This window comes from Terrapene carolina, unplaced genomic scaffold (assembly GCF_002925995.2).
Source record: "Terrapene carolina triunguis isolate 2854851 unplaced genomic scaffold, T_m_triunguis-2.0 Scaffold58, whole genome shotgun sequence".
Taxonomy (NCBI): domain Eukaryota; kingdom Metazoa; phylum Chordata; order Testudines; family Emydidae; genus Terrapene; species Terrapene triunguis.
Window position 1 is genome coordinate 30,758,874 of NW_020664409.1, and position 22,556 is coordinate 30,781,429.

The 22,556-nt window shown below is 39.5% G+C and overlaps 1 protein-coding gene across 25 annotated transcripts in view; it reads left to right on the plus strand.

The window, feature by feature from the left end:
* Positions 1-22,556, plus strand: part of EPB41L3 (erythrocyte membrane protein band 4.1 like 3) — a 128,346-nt gene that overhangs the window by 68,671 nt on the left and 37,119 nt on the right. For all 25 annotated transcript variants that reach the window (XM_026661244.2, XM_026661294.2, XM_026661262.2 and 22 more), the window contains 6 exons: positions 5,827-5,931; positions 8,688-8,730; positions 13,338-13,413; positions 16,963-17,181; positions 17,478-17,565; positions 20,995-21,147. In XM_026661244.2, the coding sequence (XP_026517029.1) occupies positions 5,827-5,931; positions 8,688-8,730; positions 13,338-13,413; positions 16,963-17,181; positions 17,478-17,565; positions 20,995-21,147 (684 nt within the window). The remainder of the gene's footprint in view (positions 1-5,826; positions 5,932-8,687; positions 8,731-13,337; positions 13,414-16,962; positions 17,182-17,477; positions 17,566-20,994; positions 21,148-22,556) is intronic.

Below are 22,556 nucleotides of genomic sequence, written 5' to 3' on the forward strand. Positions count from 1 at the left end.
AAGGAGGGAAGGTAGAGTGACCGGGGAGAAGGGAGGTGAAGTGGTGGGTAGGAATTGCTAAAGTAGGATAGGAAAAAGGAACAGAGTGGGAGAGGCAGGCTGTCTATCATGGTAGGATCTGCAGAAGCCAGTTGGGGGAGCTTGAGAAGGGAGAGGTGCAGATCCAAGAATAGAAAAGGGGGTAACAAAGAAAAGATGCATCTTCTCCTCTCCCTTGCATATGGGAATCACTGACACAAGTGCAGACCTGCCAAGTCTACCGCTTTTAGCCCTTTCTACTAGGAAGCTTGACTAATTTACTGCCTTTTCTGGTTCCCAGGTCAGTGAGAATTGTGGGTTTCGTATGAATTCTGAGAGCAGAGCATGTGTATGTTTTGAAATAGACCTGGCACTACAATTCTGAAGAGTTATCTTTTTACCCCACAACTTCTCTCCTACTTTATATTATCCAAATCTAGATTTCTCATATACTCTATCGCTCGCTCGCTCAAACTAATTCTAAGCAAATATTTTTCTCAGTGACTTTTAATGGCCACATGTTTCATTTAATCCCATTCATGTCTGAAATGTGTTTGAGAATGTGTTGAGGAGGGCGCTGTTATGTTTGAATTGTTTAAGGTGTTCTCTTGGATTAGAGGGCAAATGTTTTTGAAGACCGGGAAATTGGAAGATTTTGACCCATGACTTTCCAGTGTACAGACTTAAGATCTCATTCTGATTCTGCCAAGCACATCAGTACAGATTGCTGAGAATGGCCTGACACTTTTGGCATTGAGAGAATTAAGTTATGAGTCTTACTAACAGACAATTGTTCCTCCCATTATTTTACTTCTTAGGGCTTATCACCAGGGAATAGATGATAGGCATCATATTAGATTATGGCATAAACTGAGAAGCTTTGTGATCTTGTTGCTGTACCCACTGTCATTCCTCCTCTCTCTTCTCCTCCAGTTTGTTATCCCTCTTAAGGGGCAAGACCATGTCTTATCTGTGCTGTAATGTGCCTACCACACCTTTTGGGCACTGCAAAATAATATTAATTAATAATGGACTGGAAGTTTTATTTATTTATTTGTTTCATTGATATATGGCACGTAACTAAAACACTGTATCCCATCTATATATGCAATTATCTCCCCACATTAGCATAATTTTCAAATGGGAAGGTGCACATCTCTAATGGTGTTTGTATACTAGAACTGGTTGGGAATTTGTCAGTGAAATGTTTTTTTTTCCCAATGACGTTTTCATCAGTGAGGTTTCTCAGGCCCATGGTATGGGGGAACAAGGAGGAAGAGAGGAGGGGAGAAGGTGTGTGTCCTGCCTGGTGGTTAGGGCAGTCACCTGCAGTGTGAGACCCAAGTTCATATATCAACTCTAAATCAGACAAGAATTTGAACCTGGGTCTCCCACATCCCAGTTGAGTGCATAACCCCTTGGCTATTCTGGAGTGTCTCTCTCTCTCATGGGTTTGTTGTGTTGTGGTTTTTTTTTTTTTTTTTTTTATTTATAAGACAAGTTTGAAAGGTATTGTTTTCATTCCTGTGTGGAACAAAAACAGATTTCAAAAGTGCAACATTTTTTATTAAACAGGGTTCTTGTTTTATGGCCAGCCCTAATGTATACAGGAATTTTTGGAAATATATGAACAATTATGCAAATCTGCACAAATTCTTTGGCTGTGGCTTGTGGGTGGGAAGCATGTGTCTTCTTTTCTCTTTTCTTGCTGTTTGCAGCAGGAGGTCTCTGACATAGGTGGTGGCACCTCTTCCAGAACTCATTCATATACTGTATAACAAGGGCCATATAAGTACCCAGACATATAGCATGAGATAATTTACAGCGACTCCTTAAGATCTGATTGTGGCACTAAGGGGCAATGGAAGGGTTTGACATATGAAGCTCATCTATCCTAATACCAACAGGCACTGATGTGATGGGAAGGTAGGAATGTCAGCCCAGCAAGGCCCCTCCCTTAGCCACCTCCTCATCACAGGTTTACATCAGATGCACTGGGATAAGAAGGTTCCCTGCAGTAGTACATATCACTCTCCAGCATCCTTTTTAGCAGCTGCCAGAGTAACAAGAAGCAGATTTTGCCATATTCTGTTCCGATGCAGCTACAATGCTGTGGAGATTTCCTGAGTAGGTATAGGATATCTGCACACACACAAAAAAAAAGGCTAGAGAAAGTAGAGAGCATTTTATAACAGCTAAAACAAGAACCGTCCAATTTTGCACACAGCTAGCCAAACTTATTGCTCTTACCTTCATCACCTATACCCACTGAGCACAGTGGGACCCTGATCCGGGCTTTTGGGTGACACTTCAATAATAAAAGTGATTAGAGATCACATTTGGTCTTTAACAGTACCTTAGCTGCCTTATTTTTATGCTTATTGTACAATATAGCTACACATTAAAGGCAATTTCCATTCACACACATCTTCTTTAAAATACCTTAACTTGCAGCTGCTCTGTATTATTTGTCAAAGCTGCAACTGCATGGATCCTCCAGCTGAAACAGCTTCAGTTTTGACCTTGTGTGATAAATGAAAGGAGATGGGGGTATCTCCCTTTTATGGACACCTAGCCAGCCAGTAGCTATAAAATCCCTCTTTGTAGCTGTTCTCTAATTGCTCTGCCTCTAAAGGGTTAAAAAGTCTCACTGCTATGCATAGGTAAAAGGAAGTGAGTAGGCACCTGGCAAAAAGAGCCAATGGGAAGCCTAGAACTTCTTAAAATTGAACAAAGACTCCCCTTTTGTCTGTCTGTGGTGGCTCTACCTGCTGGAGAGGGGACAGGGCAGCAGTTATACTGTAAGAAGCTTTGGGCCAGGTATGAAAAATCCTCGGTATCATACCTAGAAACTACTCATTTAAAACCCCAGATATGCAAGTAGATCAGGGAATGTCTAGGAAGACGCGATTAGGTTTATCCCTTTTATTTCTTTATGGCTTGTGGACTCCTCTGTGCTAAGCCCAGGTGCTTTTGTTTTGCTTTTAACCTTTAACCTTTAACCTCAAGAAATCTATTCTTGGTGCTTAATCCTTGTATTGCTCTTATAAAATCTAGCAATAGCCTGAGTTCCCAGATTTATTAATAAAAAAAAGAAAGAAAATACAGTTTACCTTTTTTAAGAACAGAATTGGATTTTTGTGTCTTAAGAGGTTTGTGCACATGGTGTTTAATTAGCTGATGGCAACAGCTGATTTCCTTCTTTTTTTCTTTCTCAGCTCTTCCCCGGAAGGGGGGTGAAAGGGCTTGAGGGTACACCACAGGAAAGAACTCCCAAGTGCACCTTCCTGGGCTCTCAAAGGGGTTCTGCACTTGAGTGGTGGCAGCATCTACCCATCCAACGTCAGAGAAAAGCTGTAACCTTGGGAGTTTAATACAAGCCTAGAGTGGCCAGTATTAATTTTTAGAATCCTTGCAGGCCCCCACCTTCTGCACTCAAAGTGCCAGAGTGGGGAATCAGCCTTGACACCTTGCATGACTTTTAAATGACAGGACACTGAGCTGTCATAATGCAAATACATGTAAATATAACAGTTGTGTCATATTATTTTTCTTAAGACAAATGTTTGTAGATTTAAATCCACCACTTACTCCCATACAGAGATCTAGTCATTTAGATTGATATTAAAAAGTAAAGCAACAGTGTGGAGAAAAACTGTTGTTGTCTACTGTTTCAAACCAAATAGTTTTCAGATTTCTGCTAGAAAGTCTTGATTTCCTTTCTTCTCAGTGTCTCAGTAGTAGGTTCTGTCTTCTGGATGTAATTAAAAAGCTATATAAAGCTTAAAGAAAAAAACAGCCGACTTTTATTATCTGTTGAATTCTGGGTTTTAGGAGAGTGGATCTGTTGGCTGGAGGAATAGACTAAATATTTGTTTGACAGTATATAGCAACAGTGGCTATATAGCCAAGCACTTCATTTCATCTAGTGTTTAAAGCAAGTATCAAAGGAGTAGCCATGTTGGTCTGGATCTGTAAAAAGCGACAAAGAGTCCTGTGGCACCTTATAGACTAACAGACGTATTGGAGCATGCTCCAATACGTCTGTTAGTCTATAAGGTGCCATAGGACTCTGTCGCTGTTTAAAACAAGTGACTAGTACAATGCCCTGGGGCTAGATCCTCAGCCGGCATAGGCAGGCATAGTTCCATAGTAGTAAATGGAGTTACTCCAATTTACACCAGCGATGGAGCTGGCCCCTGTGGTCTATGCCCTACAGATTTCCTGTGTGTTCTTGGACAAGTCACTTTAACATTTCATTTCCCCATCAGGAATAATTTTTTCCTACCTTTTTTTTAAGTGCCCTGAGATCTTAAGAAGAAAATGTAAAGTAAGTGTAAAGTGTTACTTTGTTGTTGTTAATGTGCAAGTTACTCTTACCATTTCCAAAATGTTTTCTCAAACACTTGATGGTGAATTGTACAAGAGCCTTCATCCACATTTGTTTATTTGTTTGATTTTACTTAAAACAAATCTAAAACAGTTTGAGACTTTAAATGGCCAGCTTTTGTGGAGTGACAGACTGTAATGAATTTACTCCGTGTTAGTCAAAACACAATTTACTGTCATAAGAAGTAGACTGAAATAATATCTACAGTGCTCTTCAGTCATGTTCATTATTTTAATGAAAATAATATCAACAAGTACTAAAGTATTACTATTCTGCTTATATACATGTTGAATTTTACTAATAATGAAACTGTAGGAAATAATTTGAGTTCTTAAGATCCAGCCCAAAATTTGCTGAACGTCTTCTGCTGTGTGTGGAATATTTACCACTCCCATTAGTCTCAATGGGAGGTGCACGTGCTCAACAGTTTACAGGAGACACTTTAGTGCCTCAGAGAATCTGGCTCTCACGCAGCATAATACAGCTTAAATACTCATCGATAAATAAAATACTCATTGATAAACCTTAAATTTGATTGATTTAGGTTTCATGCTGCTAGCAGTGTTGCCTGTTGAACTGTAATATCACTCACTATTGTAACAGTTTTACTTCAGCTGTTTGTTTATTAATAGAAACTGTTCCCTCCAGGTCACCAGTTTTATCTGGCTCAGAATTACAGCATTTGAAAGTTGCTATAAACTCATGGCTCTCTTGGACTCAATGTACTTCGTAAGGGGCATATACCCATATAACAAAACCATCACCACAACTGGTACAATCTCAGCAGATAGCCAGGTTCTAAATGAGCATAAAAAACTAGCTATCCTCTCATAGAGGTGGTCTGGGCTGAGAAATGTCAGTGGGATTCTGGAGAATCCTGCGCTTTCACTTTCTTAACCCAGTCCAGCTCCCAGTGATGGTAATGGGAGTTTTCTGTTGACTTCTGTGGGTGCTGAATCAGACCACCCCCATACGTAAACATAAAAGAAGGACTTCATGGAGCCAGTCCACACAAATGCCTTTGCTCCATCATCCACCGGTTTCAAACCCGCTTAGGGGAGTATTTTGGACCAATGTTTGTTACTACTGTTGCATATAGAGAAGGCTATAGTTCTAGTGCAATGTAAGCTCGGAATATATTAAGTGCCAGTATTTGTGAGATAGAGGAAACCTTCCAAGCTACCACTTGAATGTTACATCTATTGATTTATTTTTAACTCCACATTGAGACCTGAATTTTTACCGAGGCAAATTAGCCCAGTTCAGCAGATTTTGTACAGTTCCAAATCAATGGTTTTGAAAGGTGTGTAGGTTAAGATAAATCAATATTGGTTTTGTAACTTTATTATACCGAAGAGGATTTATTTAAATGTTGCTGTACTTTGAAATTGATGAAAATGTTCTTTTGTTTTCCATAGAAACGTTCCAGAGGTCAAATATTGTTTGACAAAGTATGTGAACATCTAAATCTTTTGGAAAAGGACTACTTTGGGCTAACATACAGAGACATGGAAAACCAAAAGGTAAAAAAGACACATCAGCCAGGGTTTTCTTGAATTAAAAGGAAGTAGAATGAAAGTCAACAGAACTGGAATCTTGCTAACTGGCATTGATCTTGAGTTTGCATGGGATAAGATATGTGGCCATCAGATTTTTTTTTTCCCGGTGATCAATCCAGAACTGATGTTTTAGTCTTACCTCGAAAAGGATGCATCTTTATTTAATGCCATCTCCTTTTTAATTGTTTGTGCCTCCCAAGAACAGGAACAATGTTCTCCTGTCTTCCTTTTGCCTTAGAATCATAGATTATTAGAGTTGGAAGGGACCTCAGGAGGTCATCTAGTCCAACCCCCTGCTCAAAGCAGGACCAATCCCCAACTAAATCCCCAAATTGCCCCCTCAAGGATTGAACTCGCAACCCTGGGTTTAGCATGCCAATGCTCAAACCACTGGTTATTTATGATGTAAGAGAAGTTAATCATGTAGCTTTTCTCGGATGGTTTGTTCCAATACTGCCTTGAAAGTCAGATTTACATTCATAAATATATTTAATACTAAAAACAGTTTATTTAATGTTAAGGTTGTGACACAGACAGGCAGAAGTTAATTCACTATTGCTGCTAATTCCCTTTCAAGACTCATGTTATCTTTACCTGAGCATTATTGCTCAATTAGTACTGGGATATGATGATCTAAGATCCATGCAACATATACATTGTACACACATTAAGATGAGATGAGGAGCAGCAAAGGACCCTCTAAATATTTCGTTAAAGTATTTTGTTAACTCCCTTTTGATGTCTTGGTTAAAATGTATATTATAAAAGAGTCCCCTAACAGGTTTTCATATAAGTATGTGATGGTTTTCTCTCTTAGTGAGAACCCTTACTTTCTATATTTATGGACTTTTTAAAATGAGGATTTTGGCACTGATGCAAAAAGCAATTAAACAGGTGCTTAGTTCCATCCTGATTCAAGAAAGCACTTAAGTGTGTACTTAACTTTAAGTTAAAGCTCAAGGTAAGCATGTGCTTAAATTCTTTCCTGAACAGTCATGCTTTCTTGAAGTGGGGCCAAAATAAGTATGTATTTAGAAATCCTGTCAGATTATTAATAATAATGATGTTCAACATTTATAGATCTCAAGTTACTGTACAAAAGTGGCTAGAATAAGTCAATAATTAATTTTAAAAACATGTACATGATAGTGTCAGAGCAATAGTTTATTTTTAATTTCTACATATATTTTTAAATTTTACAATGTAAAAACAGCTTGTTCATCCTCCCCCCCCCCACTCCTCCCCCCAACATAGAAAAAACATCTTCCAGGCTGAAGATCTTTATGCTATATAAGAATCCACATCAATTTTTTCCATCTGAGTTACCTGAGTTACAAGTATCTGAAAACAGGGCTTTAAAAAGAAACCCTGAGGGAATCTTAATTGTAGTGGCATATTGTACTCTTGTAGCCTCATACTTTGGAGTTCAGACTAATTGATTCTGGGCAGCTGCCAGCTGATTAAGGGAAGGCGGGGTAAGGTGCAAGGGTTGTTCTGGGGTTTGTTTGGTTTTGGTTTTTGCTATATTTGTTTATCTTTCCTTGGAGAAAGTGGAATTTTTCCTAGGGGATTAACAAACTGCTTTTGTTATGAACTATATACATATTAAATATTAATTTGCATTGGTTAAGACAATGCTGAAGGTCAGGGACATAACCTCCCAATATCTGAGAGAGAAAAACAGGTACAACGCAGTCTAGACTGTGGATTTTAAACCATGCCGCCTGCCGAAATGGTAAGTGATACTATGCTGCAGTAAGATATCCCAAACGGAATTGTGAGGCAGTCTTCCTTGACTGCCAGGAAGCATGCACTGCAGTGGCAGTTCCCCATCCTTTCAACAGCTGTCTTGTACAGTTCTCTCATATACTTGACAAGCTCTGCTGGTCAGTGTGGATGATGGCACTGCACAGAACACCTCACCCTTTTGGATAGCTAGCACTGGAGGAAATTCTAGCAAGGGACAATGTCTGAACACCTCAATGGATTAAAGCCTGATTCCTGCACTGGGGCACAAATAGAGGAGAGGCTCATGTCCTCTTCCTTCTCTTTATGTACTTAAGCAGGGCCAGACTCTTCAGCCCCTCCAGCCTTTCAAGGTTTAAGCAAACAAGAGCCTCCTGGTGTGCTAATGAAAGGTCACTGGACATGCTGCCAGAGGATGCCTGTGTTCTAACCTAGTCTGCAGGTTCCTGTGATCTAAGAAGTTCTTACGACAACAACAAAACCCTTCAAGGAATCAGGGCCGGCTCCAGCATTTCTGCCGCCCCAAGCAAAAAACCAAAAACAAAAAATTGCAATCGGCGGCGGCAATTGGGGGGGAAAAAAAAAAGCCGCGATCGGTGGCGGCAGTTCAGCGGCAGATCCTTCGCTCCTAGAGGGAGTGAGGGAACTGCCGCTCCCGAATTGCCGCAGGTGCCGTCCCTCTCCCTTGGCCGCCCCAAGCACCTGCTTGTTAAGCTGGTGCCTGGAGCTGGCCCTGCAAGGAATCAAGTAAATGTATTAGCGTAAAATAATTGCTGTAGCTACAGTATTCCAAAGGAAAGAGATGGAGCAAGAAGTTAATTTAGCCAACAAATGTGGCATCTGCTGCTGAGTTTTTAAAAGGCCACTGAACACATTTAACGTTACTTTGTCTCATTTCAGTGCTGTTAATATCAATGTTTAAAAATAATTTTCACTGTATTTTTAGTCAAATTAAAAAAAAAATTTCTTTTCAGAACTGGTTGGACCCTGCAAAGGAAATCAAAAAGCAGATCCGAAGTAAGTTGTAATCAACCATGTGTCTGTGTGAGGAGATCTGGGAAATGTTTTAATAAGGAGAGCAGTGTTGATAATATGAAATACTTTTGAACAAAATTAAAACATTTATTGAAAAAAACTTCACAATGCTCTTTATAAAATTGGAAATGCTGCTTTCCCTGGTATTTCACATTGTTTGCATGTAATAAATGGTGTGAGAAAAGTCCTACATACTCATACAAAAGAGCTTCACATTAACACACTTTCCCAGCTTGAGAGAACATATTGCCAATATAAGTGACTGTATATAAAGCAGCAGTAACTACTGAGAGATCATCTTCCAGGTAGAACCCTACTAAGCACACTGACACAACACATATGGTTTAAGGCCTCCAGATGCAAATTCATTTATTAATCAAGTTAACCTGGTACTTAACTATTAATTTATTGCCCAACAAATATCCACCAAGCAAACTAATGGTTACCCAAAAAAAGATTCACTCTCTCTCCAAGCTGTGTGTCCCCCATGGCCATCTCCTTCTGAGAGAAATTAAACTCTTCACTGGAAGTGCCCCACACCATATACCTGCTATTATCTCGCCCAGTGCTCTGGGTGCCTTTTGGACATTAAAAATAATATCCCCCTTAAAAGATCCAAAAAACATCATAAATACTTCTCACCATAACAAATTGCTACCCATCCACCCACATCATCTGCCTACACCAAAACACATGTTTATAATTATATCAGGACTCTGCTGGACCAAGCAGGGAAGTGGAGGACGACCTGACCCCAAATATGACAATCTATCTAACCTGCTGTAAGGCACAGAGACCCAGAAAGAGTGGAGGACAAGGACAATTGAACTCCACTTAACTGCGCCATAAATAACATATTGCCTCAGTGGGAGATTTCAGTCCAATGTAGTGTGTAGGGGTGGATCACTGCAAGAGAAGCTCTCTGGCTGGCAGCCTGCGGAGCAGGAATATTCCTCACCCACACATGTGGTTCTTGAAATGCCCTCACCCCTTGGGCCTGAGTTACCAGTTAGAATGACTAGTGGGGTGCAAACCTACCAATCACTTGCAGGCCTGAGCTCCAACCTCACCCTCCCCAGCCTCAAAGACTGGTACTGTATGGGGAAGGCATAGCGGGGAGCAGCAGGTAGTTGGCGAAGTCTCTGTGAATATTGCACTCCCTCTTCAAGAGAAAACATCACTTTTATCATTAAGCCCCATCTCAAATGTTAAGTTTCATATTATTTATTCAGGTCTGTTTCTGAGTCTTTAGAAGAAGAATTGTTGGATGTTTTTCTTCATCTTTTTTTTACTCTCTAACAAAATCAATCAATTGGTCAGGATCATGAAATATAAATGTCTCATTGCTAAAAAGAACTTGACATTTACAGAGAGGGAAAAGTCTAAACTCAGCATTAAGCATTATAATCTTTGGGGCCTGGGTCACAAGATATAAATTGTTTTCTTTGAATTACTGTCATTTGGGTCACGTCTGGGAACACTGCTGGCCTTACATACCAAAACACGTAACTGTGTTAGTACAGATATCCCTCTACCCAAAACATCTTTATCTCGTTCCTGCATTTCTCCAATAACTTGAACTTTGTTCCTAAGATGACTTACTGTTTCACAAGGAGAATCAATTTTCTGCTTCATGTGAATATTTTAAAAGGCTCAGTTGTTAAATTTAGCTGTATGCTGTGTTAGTAATCCAAAAATGTTTTGAAGGGACCCTGTGTCAAGACTGCTAGGCTCAAAATGTGACCTACCTTTCTTTTCCTCCAATAGCTCTTTGGAAACCTGTTGTAATGTTTATAAATGTGATTTTATTTGGGCAAGAAAATTTCAGTATTCTCCTCCACACATCTTATAAATAATCGCTTTCAGCAGACTAGCATTTACAAGGAATTATATCTGGTAGTTTGTGTTTCTAGGATCAGGCCCTAAAATAGTAGGTTACCATTTCAAGATTCAAAGGATTAATTTAAACTTAGTGTGGAAAATTTCCCTTAGAGTATTTTTCATAATGATTAACTTCACCTTTTTCCAAACTATCCTAGATATTATATATACTATCTAAAAATGAAGTGCAATGAAAAATAATTGAAATCTGTGTTCCATTGTGTAATTGTTAATAGGATACTGAAAAGTTATCACAGGAAAAGAAAGTGCTGTAGACTTTGATAACAAGTTATGTAGATTGTTGATGCAATTAAGGCAGTCCAACTACATACAGTTGACTGCAATGTATTTAATGTGTGTTTTAGCTAAGAGCTAGACAATGAAAGATTGTGACAGCAAGAGACTAACCAGGGCAGAAAAGTCTAGTCCTACAGTTGACACTGGGAACAGTTAGAGTTGTCATAGATGACAGTGTTAATTTGCTTGGTTCAGATAATTCTGTTAAGACCTTTGGAATAGTAAAACTATCTTACAAGTGATCTATTTCATGAATGATTAAAACCACAATTGTATTGAATACTGATGAGACTATAGGACAAATGTCTGCTTTCAAGATTGCTCGGTTCCACTGCAGGCAGGAGGAAATCCAAGCCAGTATTTGAGAAAAGAATTTGGCCAACACTGTTTATAGAGTTGCTGGGTCTGATTCTCCTCACACCAGTTTAAAACCATGGACTTCAATAGAGTTATTCTTGATTGAAACCAGCATAAGCAAGAGGAGAATCAGGCCTGTTATACTTATTTTTTCTTACAGAATCATATTCCTGAGGCACACAATATGGATTTAATTTATTTCTTGTTTGTCAGGGGGATCTTCTCTCTCCCTTCTTTCTCAAACAAGGGTGTGTATCCAAAAATTTCACAGAGGATTTGAGGCTATCTTCCTCTGTATTAAATGTCAACCTCTTTTAGCATATGAAATCTATGTTCTCCAATAGATTCAGCAAATTAAGGCCCTGATCCTGCAGTGAGCTCTGTACAGCTGAAGTTCTTAAGGCCCTGAAATCATTTGGCAAGGAATGAACCACACAGATCTCATTGTAGGCCCTAAATGAACAGTCCCAAATACATGATCAAGAAAACTATATGGAATTTTAAGGCAATTTAAAAGTAGCATTTGCAATATATCAGAGGGGTAGCCGTGTTAGTCTGAATCTGTTAAAAGCAACAGGGAGTCCTGTGGCACCTTTAAGACTAACAGAAGTATTGGGAGCATAAGCTTTCGTGGGTAAGAACCTCACTTCTTGCATCTGAAGAAGTGAGGTTCTTACCCACGAAAGCTTATGCTCCCAATACTTCTGTTAGTCTTAAAGGTGCCACAGGACCCTCTGTTGCTATTTGCAATATAGTCGACATTAACACTTCCTCTCTTCTATCCAGCATAAAATCCAGTAGTAGAAGTTGACACACCTTCAAAACATACGTTCATCACAAATTAGACAGTGCAAAATACCTGTTAGTTGTGTTAGAATACACAGTAGAGTTTATAAAGAGGAGTTCTATTTCACATAGTGCCCACAAAGAATCTGTAACCATCATTATACAAGTGTGTTGGACATTTTTTTTAAAGTGTATTTTTCAGTTCAGTGCTGTATTTTAATAGGTTACCATATTTTAGAAAATAAAAGCATCAGGTTATCTTGATGTCCATTTCTCAATTCTCACAGTAATGTCACCTCAGATATTGGTTGTGTGCAGGGGGGTGATCAATTAATATGGGGTCTCTGTAGTAGTAATATAGGTGAAGAGCTATGTAATTAATGCAACAGAATCTTGGTTGCTGATAGGCTTTACCAGAGGTGGAGGGGGGGGGAGTTGTGTGTGGTTTGTTTGTTTTTTTGCTTGCTAGTTAGCCAAGCATTTGGCTTTTTTATCGGTGCCATTTATTAAACATGAGACATCGGTTTTCTAGGAATCCTTATCCCCTTAAATTTTCCCTATTTTTTTGGAATGTTCTTGGTATTTTTTTATCTATAGTTTTGAAAAGTAAGGTCCTATTAAAAATGTCTTATAAGATGTGTAAAGTTATTGCCTGTGACATGAGTTATCTAAAGTACTACAATTATTGTTTCCCTTGTGTTAAAAATTTGGGTCCATTTTTTTCATTAATGGTCTTTAAATTTGTCCTTGCAATTTCGTCTATATGATAATGTATGCCGGCTAAAGAGACAGTGTGTGTGCTAAAACAGCATTCAGACACTGCTGAGTGGGGGGTTATAGAATAGAATGATCTATTTTGCACATAATTGTGGTCACATATTGAAAGCCCATTTTCATTTTTAGCCTGTGGTGTTTCCAATGCTTATCTCCACGTTTTGTTTTGTTTTTTATTTTATTTCTATAGGCTACCTTTTAATATATCTAATCTCAGTAAACAGACTCTTTTCTTGCTCAATTTTCAGGGCATTAGAAATAAATTACTGTTCACTATGCAAGAAAAGAACTGTAGGCCTCAAACTGTAACTGTGAAAAGTAGGAAGGTATCTTAAATATTGTATACAAGAAGAAGAATATAAATCCTGTCATTACTGAATATTTGACTGGAATATTTCCTAATTTATCTTTTAGATTGCTAGTAACCTAACAGTGTGAACATCTTCATTTGTACTTGTGTAGGCAATTTCAGTGAAACTGTGGGTTTTTTTCAGGTGGTGCTTGGCAGTTCTCCTTTAATGTGAAATTTTACCCTCCAGATCCTTCCCAGCTGTCTGAAGATATTACCAGGTATTTGAAACAATAAATTCCTTTCCAAAAGTGCTTTTAAACACATTTTTGACAGCAGTGACATTCTATCTGTCTGGAAGCATGAATGTTTTTGTTTTACTATCAGCCGCCTTCTAATTATGAGCTAATGGGAAATATTTGATGTTCTCTTAGGGTATGTCTTCACTACCCGCCGATCCGGCGGGTAGCAATCGGTCTATCGGGGATCGACTTACCGCGTCTCGTGAGGACGCGGTAAAATCGATCCCTGATCGCTCTGCCGTCGACTCCAGAAATCCACCTCGGCAAGAGGCGGCAGCGGAGTCGGCGGCAGCGGTCGGCTTTCCCCCATCCTCACCGCCAGGTAAGCCGACCTAAAATACGCAACTTCAGCTACGGTATTCACGTAGCTGAAGTTGCGTATCTTAGGTCGGAACCCCGCTGTAGTGTAGACCTAGCCTCAGTAGAGAAAAGGTTGGGGTTTTTATTCATTGTTTTGACTTTCAAACTAGAAGACTTTCACATTTGATAAACTGATACCAAAATCAGGCTTTCTCAATACGTATTTCTAATGAGAAAAATTAATTCTAGCTTCAGAGTTCACAAACATTGCAGTACCCAGTCTTGCCTATTAGTGTTTTGTTGGGTCCTCTAGACACTGTGTGACACAAATACAACTATAATCATCAAACTGGACATGAACATGAACCAGGATTTCAAAAGTAAACATTACTTACCTCTTTCCCTCAATTATGTGTTTTCAAATTTAAATCCCCAGCTCTAAGCCTGTTCCCATGGTTTTGGTTCAGGGTTGATCCAAACCCCAGAAGTGGGTTAATTCCCAGCTTTATTTTTGGATACAGCCCAAAGTAGCAAGAATTCACATCAATTGGTCTCATGAGACTTCTGCCATTTGGGGGGCCAAAATTTCACAAGAACAGCTCAGGATGCCTTTGAATCTGAATCCTATCCTTGGTTCACCCTGAAAACCAAGTCCAGAACTAGATCCTAGCCTAACCTAATTTCTGGTAGTCCCTTCTCACTGTGAAGGACCTCTTGGGGCTAAGTGACCCTGGCTGTCCCAGTGGTGCAGCACCCTTCTGCTGACTTTTTAACCCATTCATGCAGTGCAGTCTAAAGCATTCTGCATCCCAGTCTCATGCAGTCTGGGCTGTTGTGAGATTTGGAAAAGACACCAGGCTGCAATGTTCACTTACACAAGTAGAAAGGCCCCGAGCTGCAGGGAAATATGGGGCCTCAAACAAAATATAAAACGGTGGCTCCCCTGTAAACCATTATTTTGCACAAACTTTTCTCCCCCTCTGTTTCTCCCCGTCTATCTTACACTTCCTAGTTTCACCTCTATCCTCTTTTTGTTTTTAACCAGATTGTTCACTTGCAACTTATACTTTTCTTTTGTCCAATTCAGACTACCCTTTTTTCACACCACTGTTGCCAACCACCAAAATCACGAGTCAGACCCCAAAAAATCATGAGATTGGCCCCCAAATCATTCAATTCTTTAATGTTTATGAGCTATTTTCTGACTTTTTTTTAACTCCCCCACATCATCATCATCATCATCATCATGGAGAAATGCGATTTTAGCCACCTCATCTCTACAGCAATTAATTCTGCCCCACCCTTCCATCACATTTGCTCCAGACCCACATCAACCCCATCCACCCAACCATACAACAATTCTTCACTCTGACCCTCCTTTGCTCCACAGCTGCTCCTCCTGCAACTGTGGAGGAGGTTCTCCCCATTGCTAGCCCTGGTGCGGCAGCATTAGAGAGGAGCAGAGGTGGGAGGAACCAATCCCTTTTCACAGGAGAGGGTTGGGGGAGAAAGGAGCAATCCTACAATGAGAGGCTGGGGTCTCTCTGCTCCCGCCTCCCTGGCCCCCTCTTGCGCAAATGGTATTGCCTGTTTCCTCTCTGCTCCTGAGGGGAGGGGAGAAAACGTTGCCCGCCTGCCTCCTTAGCAGCTCTGATTGGCTGCTCTTCCCCAAAAGGTGGTTGGTGAGAGAGGGCTTTTTTCCCATAGGCAGGACTGAAAATGGCTAGGGCTTGAGGTTTTTTCCTTCATAGTGAGATTGGCTCTAACAGGGTAAAGTCGGGTCAGTGGTAATAAATTGCCAGTAGTTGGCAACAGCATCTTCCCTCTTTCCCCAGGAGGAAGAGGGGGCTGCAGAGGAAGATTAGAGTCAGCATGGCCCACTCCTCCAGTGCCTTCTAGAGTTTCTCTGAGTATGTCTACACAGCATACTCGGGCTCACAGGGCAAAGGCTGCAGGGCTGTTTCATTGCTGTGTGGACTTCTGGGCTCGGGTTGAAGTCCGTGCTCTAGTACCCTGCTCACTCTTGCCATTGAGCCTTCAACCCCTTGCTGCTTGGTGTTAGCATCTAGCAGATGAGATTGGGGCCCCATCGTGCTAGGCACTGCGTGGAAATATATGAGAGGTAGACGCCGGCTCAGAATTTACAATCTAACTAGGCAATACAGGCAAAGGGTGGGAGAAAGGAAGACTTATGATCCCCATCATACATATGGGGATTCAGATACAGAGATTAAGCAATTTGCCCAAGGTCTCGCTGTAAATCTGTAGTAGGGTCAGGATTTTCTCCCTGTTCTGTGCCTTAGCCACTAAACCACCCTTCCTTTCTAGTTCCTCTGAAACTATTTTCAGTTTCTTCTATCTGGCCCTCACATTGCATTATTAATGGGATCATTTTTAGCAGCATAGCTACCCTTATGGGAAGTTGTCATTTGTTGTTTTTGCTTTTTAGCTAATCAATTAACTGATATTTCTAAAGTGCTTATTACTGAAAATTATAAATCAAATAAGAATGAATTGCTCAGGATATCTGTATGACAGTAGATACCTTAGTATAGTTAATATCGAATGGGGAATTTTCTCTGTAACTTATACCAGAGGTTCCCAACCCTGTGGGGCCATGAGCAGGTTTCAGGGGGTCCGCCAAGCATGGCTGGCATTAGACTCTCTAGGGTCCTGGGCAGAAAGCCAAAGCCCTGCCACGTGGAACTGCAGCCCGGGACCACAGACCCCACCACCCGGTGCTGAAGCTGAAGCCTGAGCAACTTAGCTTCGCGATGCCTCCTGTGGTTTGGGGCCGCAGGCAATTGCCCTACTTGCTATCTCCTAACACCAGCCCAGGTTTTTATATGCAGAAAAACAGTTGTTGCGTCACAGCTGGGCCGGGGAGTTTTTATAGCATATTGGGGGGCCTCAGAAAGAAAAAGTTTGAGAACTCCTGACTTATATTATAGTTATAAAACACAGAGAGTAGCCTATTTCATCAATGAATCTCAAAGTGCTTTACGAAGATTAGTTATTTAAGAGTTAGCACTCATTTGTTACATAGGCAAGCATTTATCCCAGTTTTACACATGGAGGAACTTGGGCGTAAATTGGGTGTTTTGCTCAAGGACTGTCAGTGGCAGAGTCAGGAAAAGACCCCAGAAATTCTTACTAATGACTGAACCACATCACTTCTCTAAAAGTGCTGGAAGAACTCCTATAAACTCTTGCTCTTATTTATTGTAGGTACTACCTCTGCTTGCAGCTGAGAGATGACATAGTGTCTGGAAGGCTGCCTTGTTCTTTTGTTACTCTTGCTCTTTTGGGGTCCTATACCGTTCAGTCGGAACTTGGAGATTATGATCCTGATGAGTATGGAAGTGATTATGTCAGTGAATTCCGGTTTGCACCAAATCATACTAAAGAACTGGAAGACAAAGTAATCGAGCTGCACAAGAGCCACAGGTGAGCAGCGGACCTCCATTCAGCTTCCACTCAACTTTGGAGCTTGAGCATCCTCCATGTGAAATATTAGAATCTGCTGCAAAATATTTTGAGGGAACTAACAGTTCTGCACAGGTCTTTTGGAGGAGTGAGACTGTTTTGCTAGGAAAAAAATGTTCTTTAGCATGGAAGATAATGATGCAAAGTGTGTAATGGCTTCTAGCTAAATTCTGACAGAATGTGTTTCCCATGTACCGAAGTTTATTCCATATTATTCTTGCTCAAAACTGATACTAGTAATGACTGTTTTTCTTCAGGGGAATGACACCTGCAGAGGCTGAGATGCATTTCTTGGAGAATGCCAAAAAACTATCCATGTATGGAGTGGATCTACATCATGCCAAGGTCTGGACTATGATTAAAAACTCTTTGTTTCATATTATGGGGCCCATTTCTATACCCCTTCTCAGCTTGACTAGTACTTTATTTCAGAAGGTCCTGTTGATTTCATTTTTCTTACTGATTTCAGTGGAAAAACTTCTAGATTAAGTAACTACTCAAGGTGAGCAAAAGTCGCAGAAATAGGCCCAAAGTGATTAGTGTGTCATGATGTAAACGCAGCTACATTTTGTAGTTGTTGCAGAATTTAACTAGTTGATTCCAGTTCCATCAACTGTTGGTACGCATGTTTCAAAAAGTCTGTGAAGCTGATTAAACAAACAAATCTTTTTTGAAAGCTGTGATCTGAGAAACAGTTAATGTATTGAGCCTCAAAGCTATTGACTGGATTTGTTTGAAAAATATGCATTTTTATCAGAAGACATCCAGACAATGATTGATTGTCATTTCATTCAGCTGAATTTTCCAATTTAATAAAGTCAATTATGATGTTTTATCTAGACAAGCAGACCACTTCTAACACTGCAAAAGTCTTTTGAAGCACTTTGTTAACCATACTGGAACTTAATCAGATTGGTAGTGATAAAGGGGCTGATGGTTAGCTCTCATTGAAAGAAGTGTATTTGTTTCAGTTAGCCCAATGAATAGGAACTCTCTTGGAATCAATCTCCCATGATGAAACTGTCTCTAAAATCATCAGTTAGCTTAGGTACATTCACAGATCAAGAGGTACTCACTCAGTGTGGTTGATGAGAGATCTCCAGTCATTTCGTAGTCTTGTGGGGGGGTTGTTTTTTAATTTTTCAGTTTCACTATTCAGAAAAAGATTCATTGATTCCAGCAACTGTAGAGTGAAGTCAGTAAATGTCCTTGGCAAATTGATGCTGGACAAAAGACCAGAGCTTTGGAAGAGCACCACATTTTTTGTGAAGGGTCAAATTACTGTAGAGCCATTTTCATTCTGCATCAGAACCTTTCAACAGCTGAGATAAATATGCTGCTTGGATCTTGAAAGGGCCTTCATCCATGTGCATGAGGCATTTCATAGGAACTGTGTATGTGTATTACAGACTTCAAGGTAATCCTTTGTAGTCTATTAATTGCCTACACTGAAATGAAAACGCTGTCTATGGCTCAGTGGACAGCGTTCTCCCAATAGGCATGCTGTTGCTTTTCTTGTCTCTTGCATGTATGCGCAAGATCTTGAGGCACGTTTGGAGCAAAGCTAGAACTGGAATAGGAAATGTCACTCCTTTCTTTGTAGTATTTTAACATCCTCCATCCCTCAGAGGGAGATCAACAAAGAACATTTGTGAGTTTTTGTGCAAAATATGTTTTGGTCTTTGATACCAAAAGTTAGTTACTTTGCAATAGGGCCTAGTTATTCTCTCAAAAAAATTATGTAATGCTGGAGAAATGCTGGTAACTAGAAGAGTACAACTATTGGAGTAACCTATTCTGTGCAACAAAGACCTTGTTACCCAGTTTTATCTGACAGAGAATGAAAAACAAAAAGGATCAGGGCAAAACTTTCAGTGAAGTTGATGTGTATTTATATCAAAGCTGCTTACTGTCTAGAGAAGATATCATAATAAAACCTGCATCAATGAGCTGAAGGCTGCAGACAGTCACTAAGTTAATTATTCTGTTCCTGGATTAAGCACACTCCTTGAAAACTGGACTGACAGTTGTGTTTATAAATGGGAATTAATATTTTGATAATTATGTAAATCGCCTACATATGCAAAACTGTACAAGTATGTGTAATGTATTCTCCAGTGTGGCTACGACCTTGCTGCTCTTTAGAGCTGCCTTGGATAGTCTCTTCACCCATATACTAAGAGCCAGAGTCTGCCACTCTTACATTGAGTAATACCTGCTTTCTCAAGTACTCCCATTTAAATCAGCAGGACTGCTTGGGGAATAGAGGTGGCAGGATCTGGGCCTGAAAGCAGGTATAACTGGTACAAAGGTTAAAGTTCAGGAAAGAAATCTTTTCTTAAACAGGTAATATGAAATAGTCCCTTGCATCTGGGACTTTGTGCGTGCATTTTGCATATGGACCTCAAGCCTTTATTTTTGAAAATATGGCTCAGTACGTTTAAACATTTCTTTGTTCTTAGAAAAATGAAAAATTGAAATACACTGCAGACACTAAATTTTATTTTTGGATAGTACATCCCAACACTGAAATCTAGTTTTATTTAGACGTCATTCCCCTTTGAGGGCCCCACACACATTATTGCTGTATCTCTTATTGATCTCTCATTCATGGTGCAGTACGTTTTACACACTGTCTAGTTCTTTGCTGTATATCTCACCTTAAAGTTCAGCATGAGCAATTTTTGAATTGCAGTAGAATTTTCAAATTGTGCGTTTCCTTTACATCTAAATTAACTATGCCTCTGGTCTTTTGGTTCACCTTAAAATACAGCCAGATTTTCAGTATATCTTTAATAGATGATTTGCTAGGAGACTAAAGGAAACCAATTCACTCATTTCATGACTGTCATAGTATGAAAGTTTTGTAAGTTCTGTTGTCAGATTGCTGTTAACTTAAAATTGTTTTAAAATAGTTTTTAAAAAGCCTCCAAGCTTTTTGTTAACCTTTGATAACCTTTTTGTTTCCGATGGTACTTAATAAGCTAGATGAAACAAATATAATGAAAAATGAATCCTTTACAAATTTCCAGTTGCATGCATCTGTAATAGTAAATGGCAAAGATAGTTTTTTAGACTATTTTGTAAGATTTCTAAAGGGGTGCTTTTGACACCTTAAAGTCCTGAGAAATGTGAACTGCAGCCTGGTTTCTCAGGCAAAATGAGTGACAGCACAAGCCCCATAAGCAAAGACTTTAAGGAACCATTCCATTCTAAATGCTGCTTTTTTTTTTTTTTTTTTTTTTTTTTTTTGCTATTTACTAATTCATTTACACTTGCAGAGAAATGAGGAAAGAAGAGTATTGGGCATAGGTGCAACTACATAAGTAAATAACCTTGGGAAGAACTAGATGTGAAACTGCACAAGACCAACAATCATGATGATGAGGGATATAGTAAACAGGATAGTAAAGAAATGTCCCTCGTCACTCCCAGTCTTATGGTTGTGCTTATAGCATTAGGGAGGTAATACTGTTTAACAAAGCAATTATCAATGTAGTTAAACCTCTTATGCTATCTTTTTTTCCTTTTTGGAGTCTTTCAGAGAAGTTTTTAACATTCGGTAAAATCTGTCATCTTCTTTGTATATGATGTTGTTAAATATGGCACCTTACAGCTTAGATATGAATAAGTAAGCAAGCTAAGGTTACCTAATGAGTCACCACAGCTAACACAGTTCAAATATCTAGCTCAGATAAGAACATGACATATAAAATTATGGAACTTTGGAAAAGGAGAGAAGAAATCAGCAAAGTATGTTGCTTACTTTTTCAGGATTCTGAAGGAGTTGAAATCATGTTAGGGGTTTGTGCCAGTGGTCTCTTAATATATCGAGACAGACTCAGGATAAATAGATTTGCCTGGCCAAAGGTTCTGAAAATTTCATACAAGAGGAACAATTTCTACATCAAAATCCGACCAGGAGAGGTAAGCAGACCCTGACACATATACTAGTAAAAGAAACTTATTCAAAGTACCTTGTGACCTCATGGACTGGTTTGTTTGCCATTGTTCACAAGTTTGTATCAGTACTCTTCATCTAAATTTTTAAGATGTATTGAATTTTTTTCCCCTTTTTTAGGAAAGATTAGGCAAATCCCTTATTTAAAATATGTCTAAAATACATTCTGGGTCATGAAATAACATGAAGGATGAATTTGTCCTGTTGCATTTAAAGATAACACTCTCATGTACCATGTCATAAATATTTTGTGAATGTGAATAATATGTTGATAAAATATTAGTAAATACACTTATTTATCGGGTGCTTCTCACTGTAGCTGGTCAGAGATTACACATGGTTTAAACTGGGGTCTGTTCACCCTTTCCAATCAGAGGAGCACATAGGCCACGCATTCAGAGCTTTACAGATATCCTGGAATACTAAATAAATGGAATAAAATATCTGTCCTTCAGTAATATTGGTACATAAGAATGTTAGTCGTTTCAGATCTACAGCACTCATCTTCTGAAGTGCTTGAAGGTGTTATGAACTATTGTATGAAGACTGCCCTCTGGTGGTTTGATTGGATGCATAGCATCCACCACAAACCCTTTCAATGACCTGCCCTTCTCATTTGCTTCTGAAGATATTCAACCCCATAGAGATAGATTAGACAGATGCTTCCCACTCTCATTTACTAACTCCAGTTCCTTTCCTATATACCTCCTTAATCCTAGTGGTCTCTGAAACCTAAATCAGTCTCAGGGGACTCTTTCTCACCTCAGGCTATTGTCAGAAAATCCAAATGTTTTCTCATCGCAGTTAAGTTGTTAAAACATTAGAGCAACAAATAGTTGAGAGGCACTAACCACATAATTCTTTCTCCTAAATCTCCCAAGCCCTTTCTTTAAAAGTCTGTTCTGTGCTACAATGCATAGAGCAGCCATCTTAATCAATAAACTCTCACTCCTCATTTGGAGTCCTAACAAACTATTCTATCATCACCCAAACTGGGATTTCAAGACAGGAATCAGGAGAATGTATGTGTATATATTTGTAGAGATGTGCAGGTATGTACATATGGGGTAATGAAATGATATAGGTAGAGAAAATTAATATGAAACTGTATCTAGACAAACTGGAGAAATGGTCTGAAGTAAACAGGATGAAATTCAATAAGGATAAATGCAAAGTACCCCACTTAAGAAAGAACAATCAGTTGCACACGTACAAAATGGGAAATGACTGCCTAGGAAGGAGTACTGCGGAAAGGGATCTAGGGGTCATAGTGGATCACAAGCTAAATATAAATCAACAGTGTAACACTGTTGCAAAAAAAAGCAAACATAATTCTGGGATGTTGTGAAGGGGTGGATTAGGCCCTGAGGCCCCC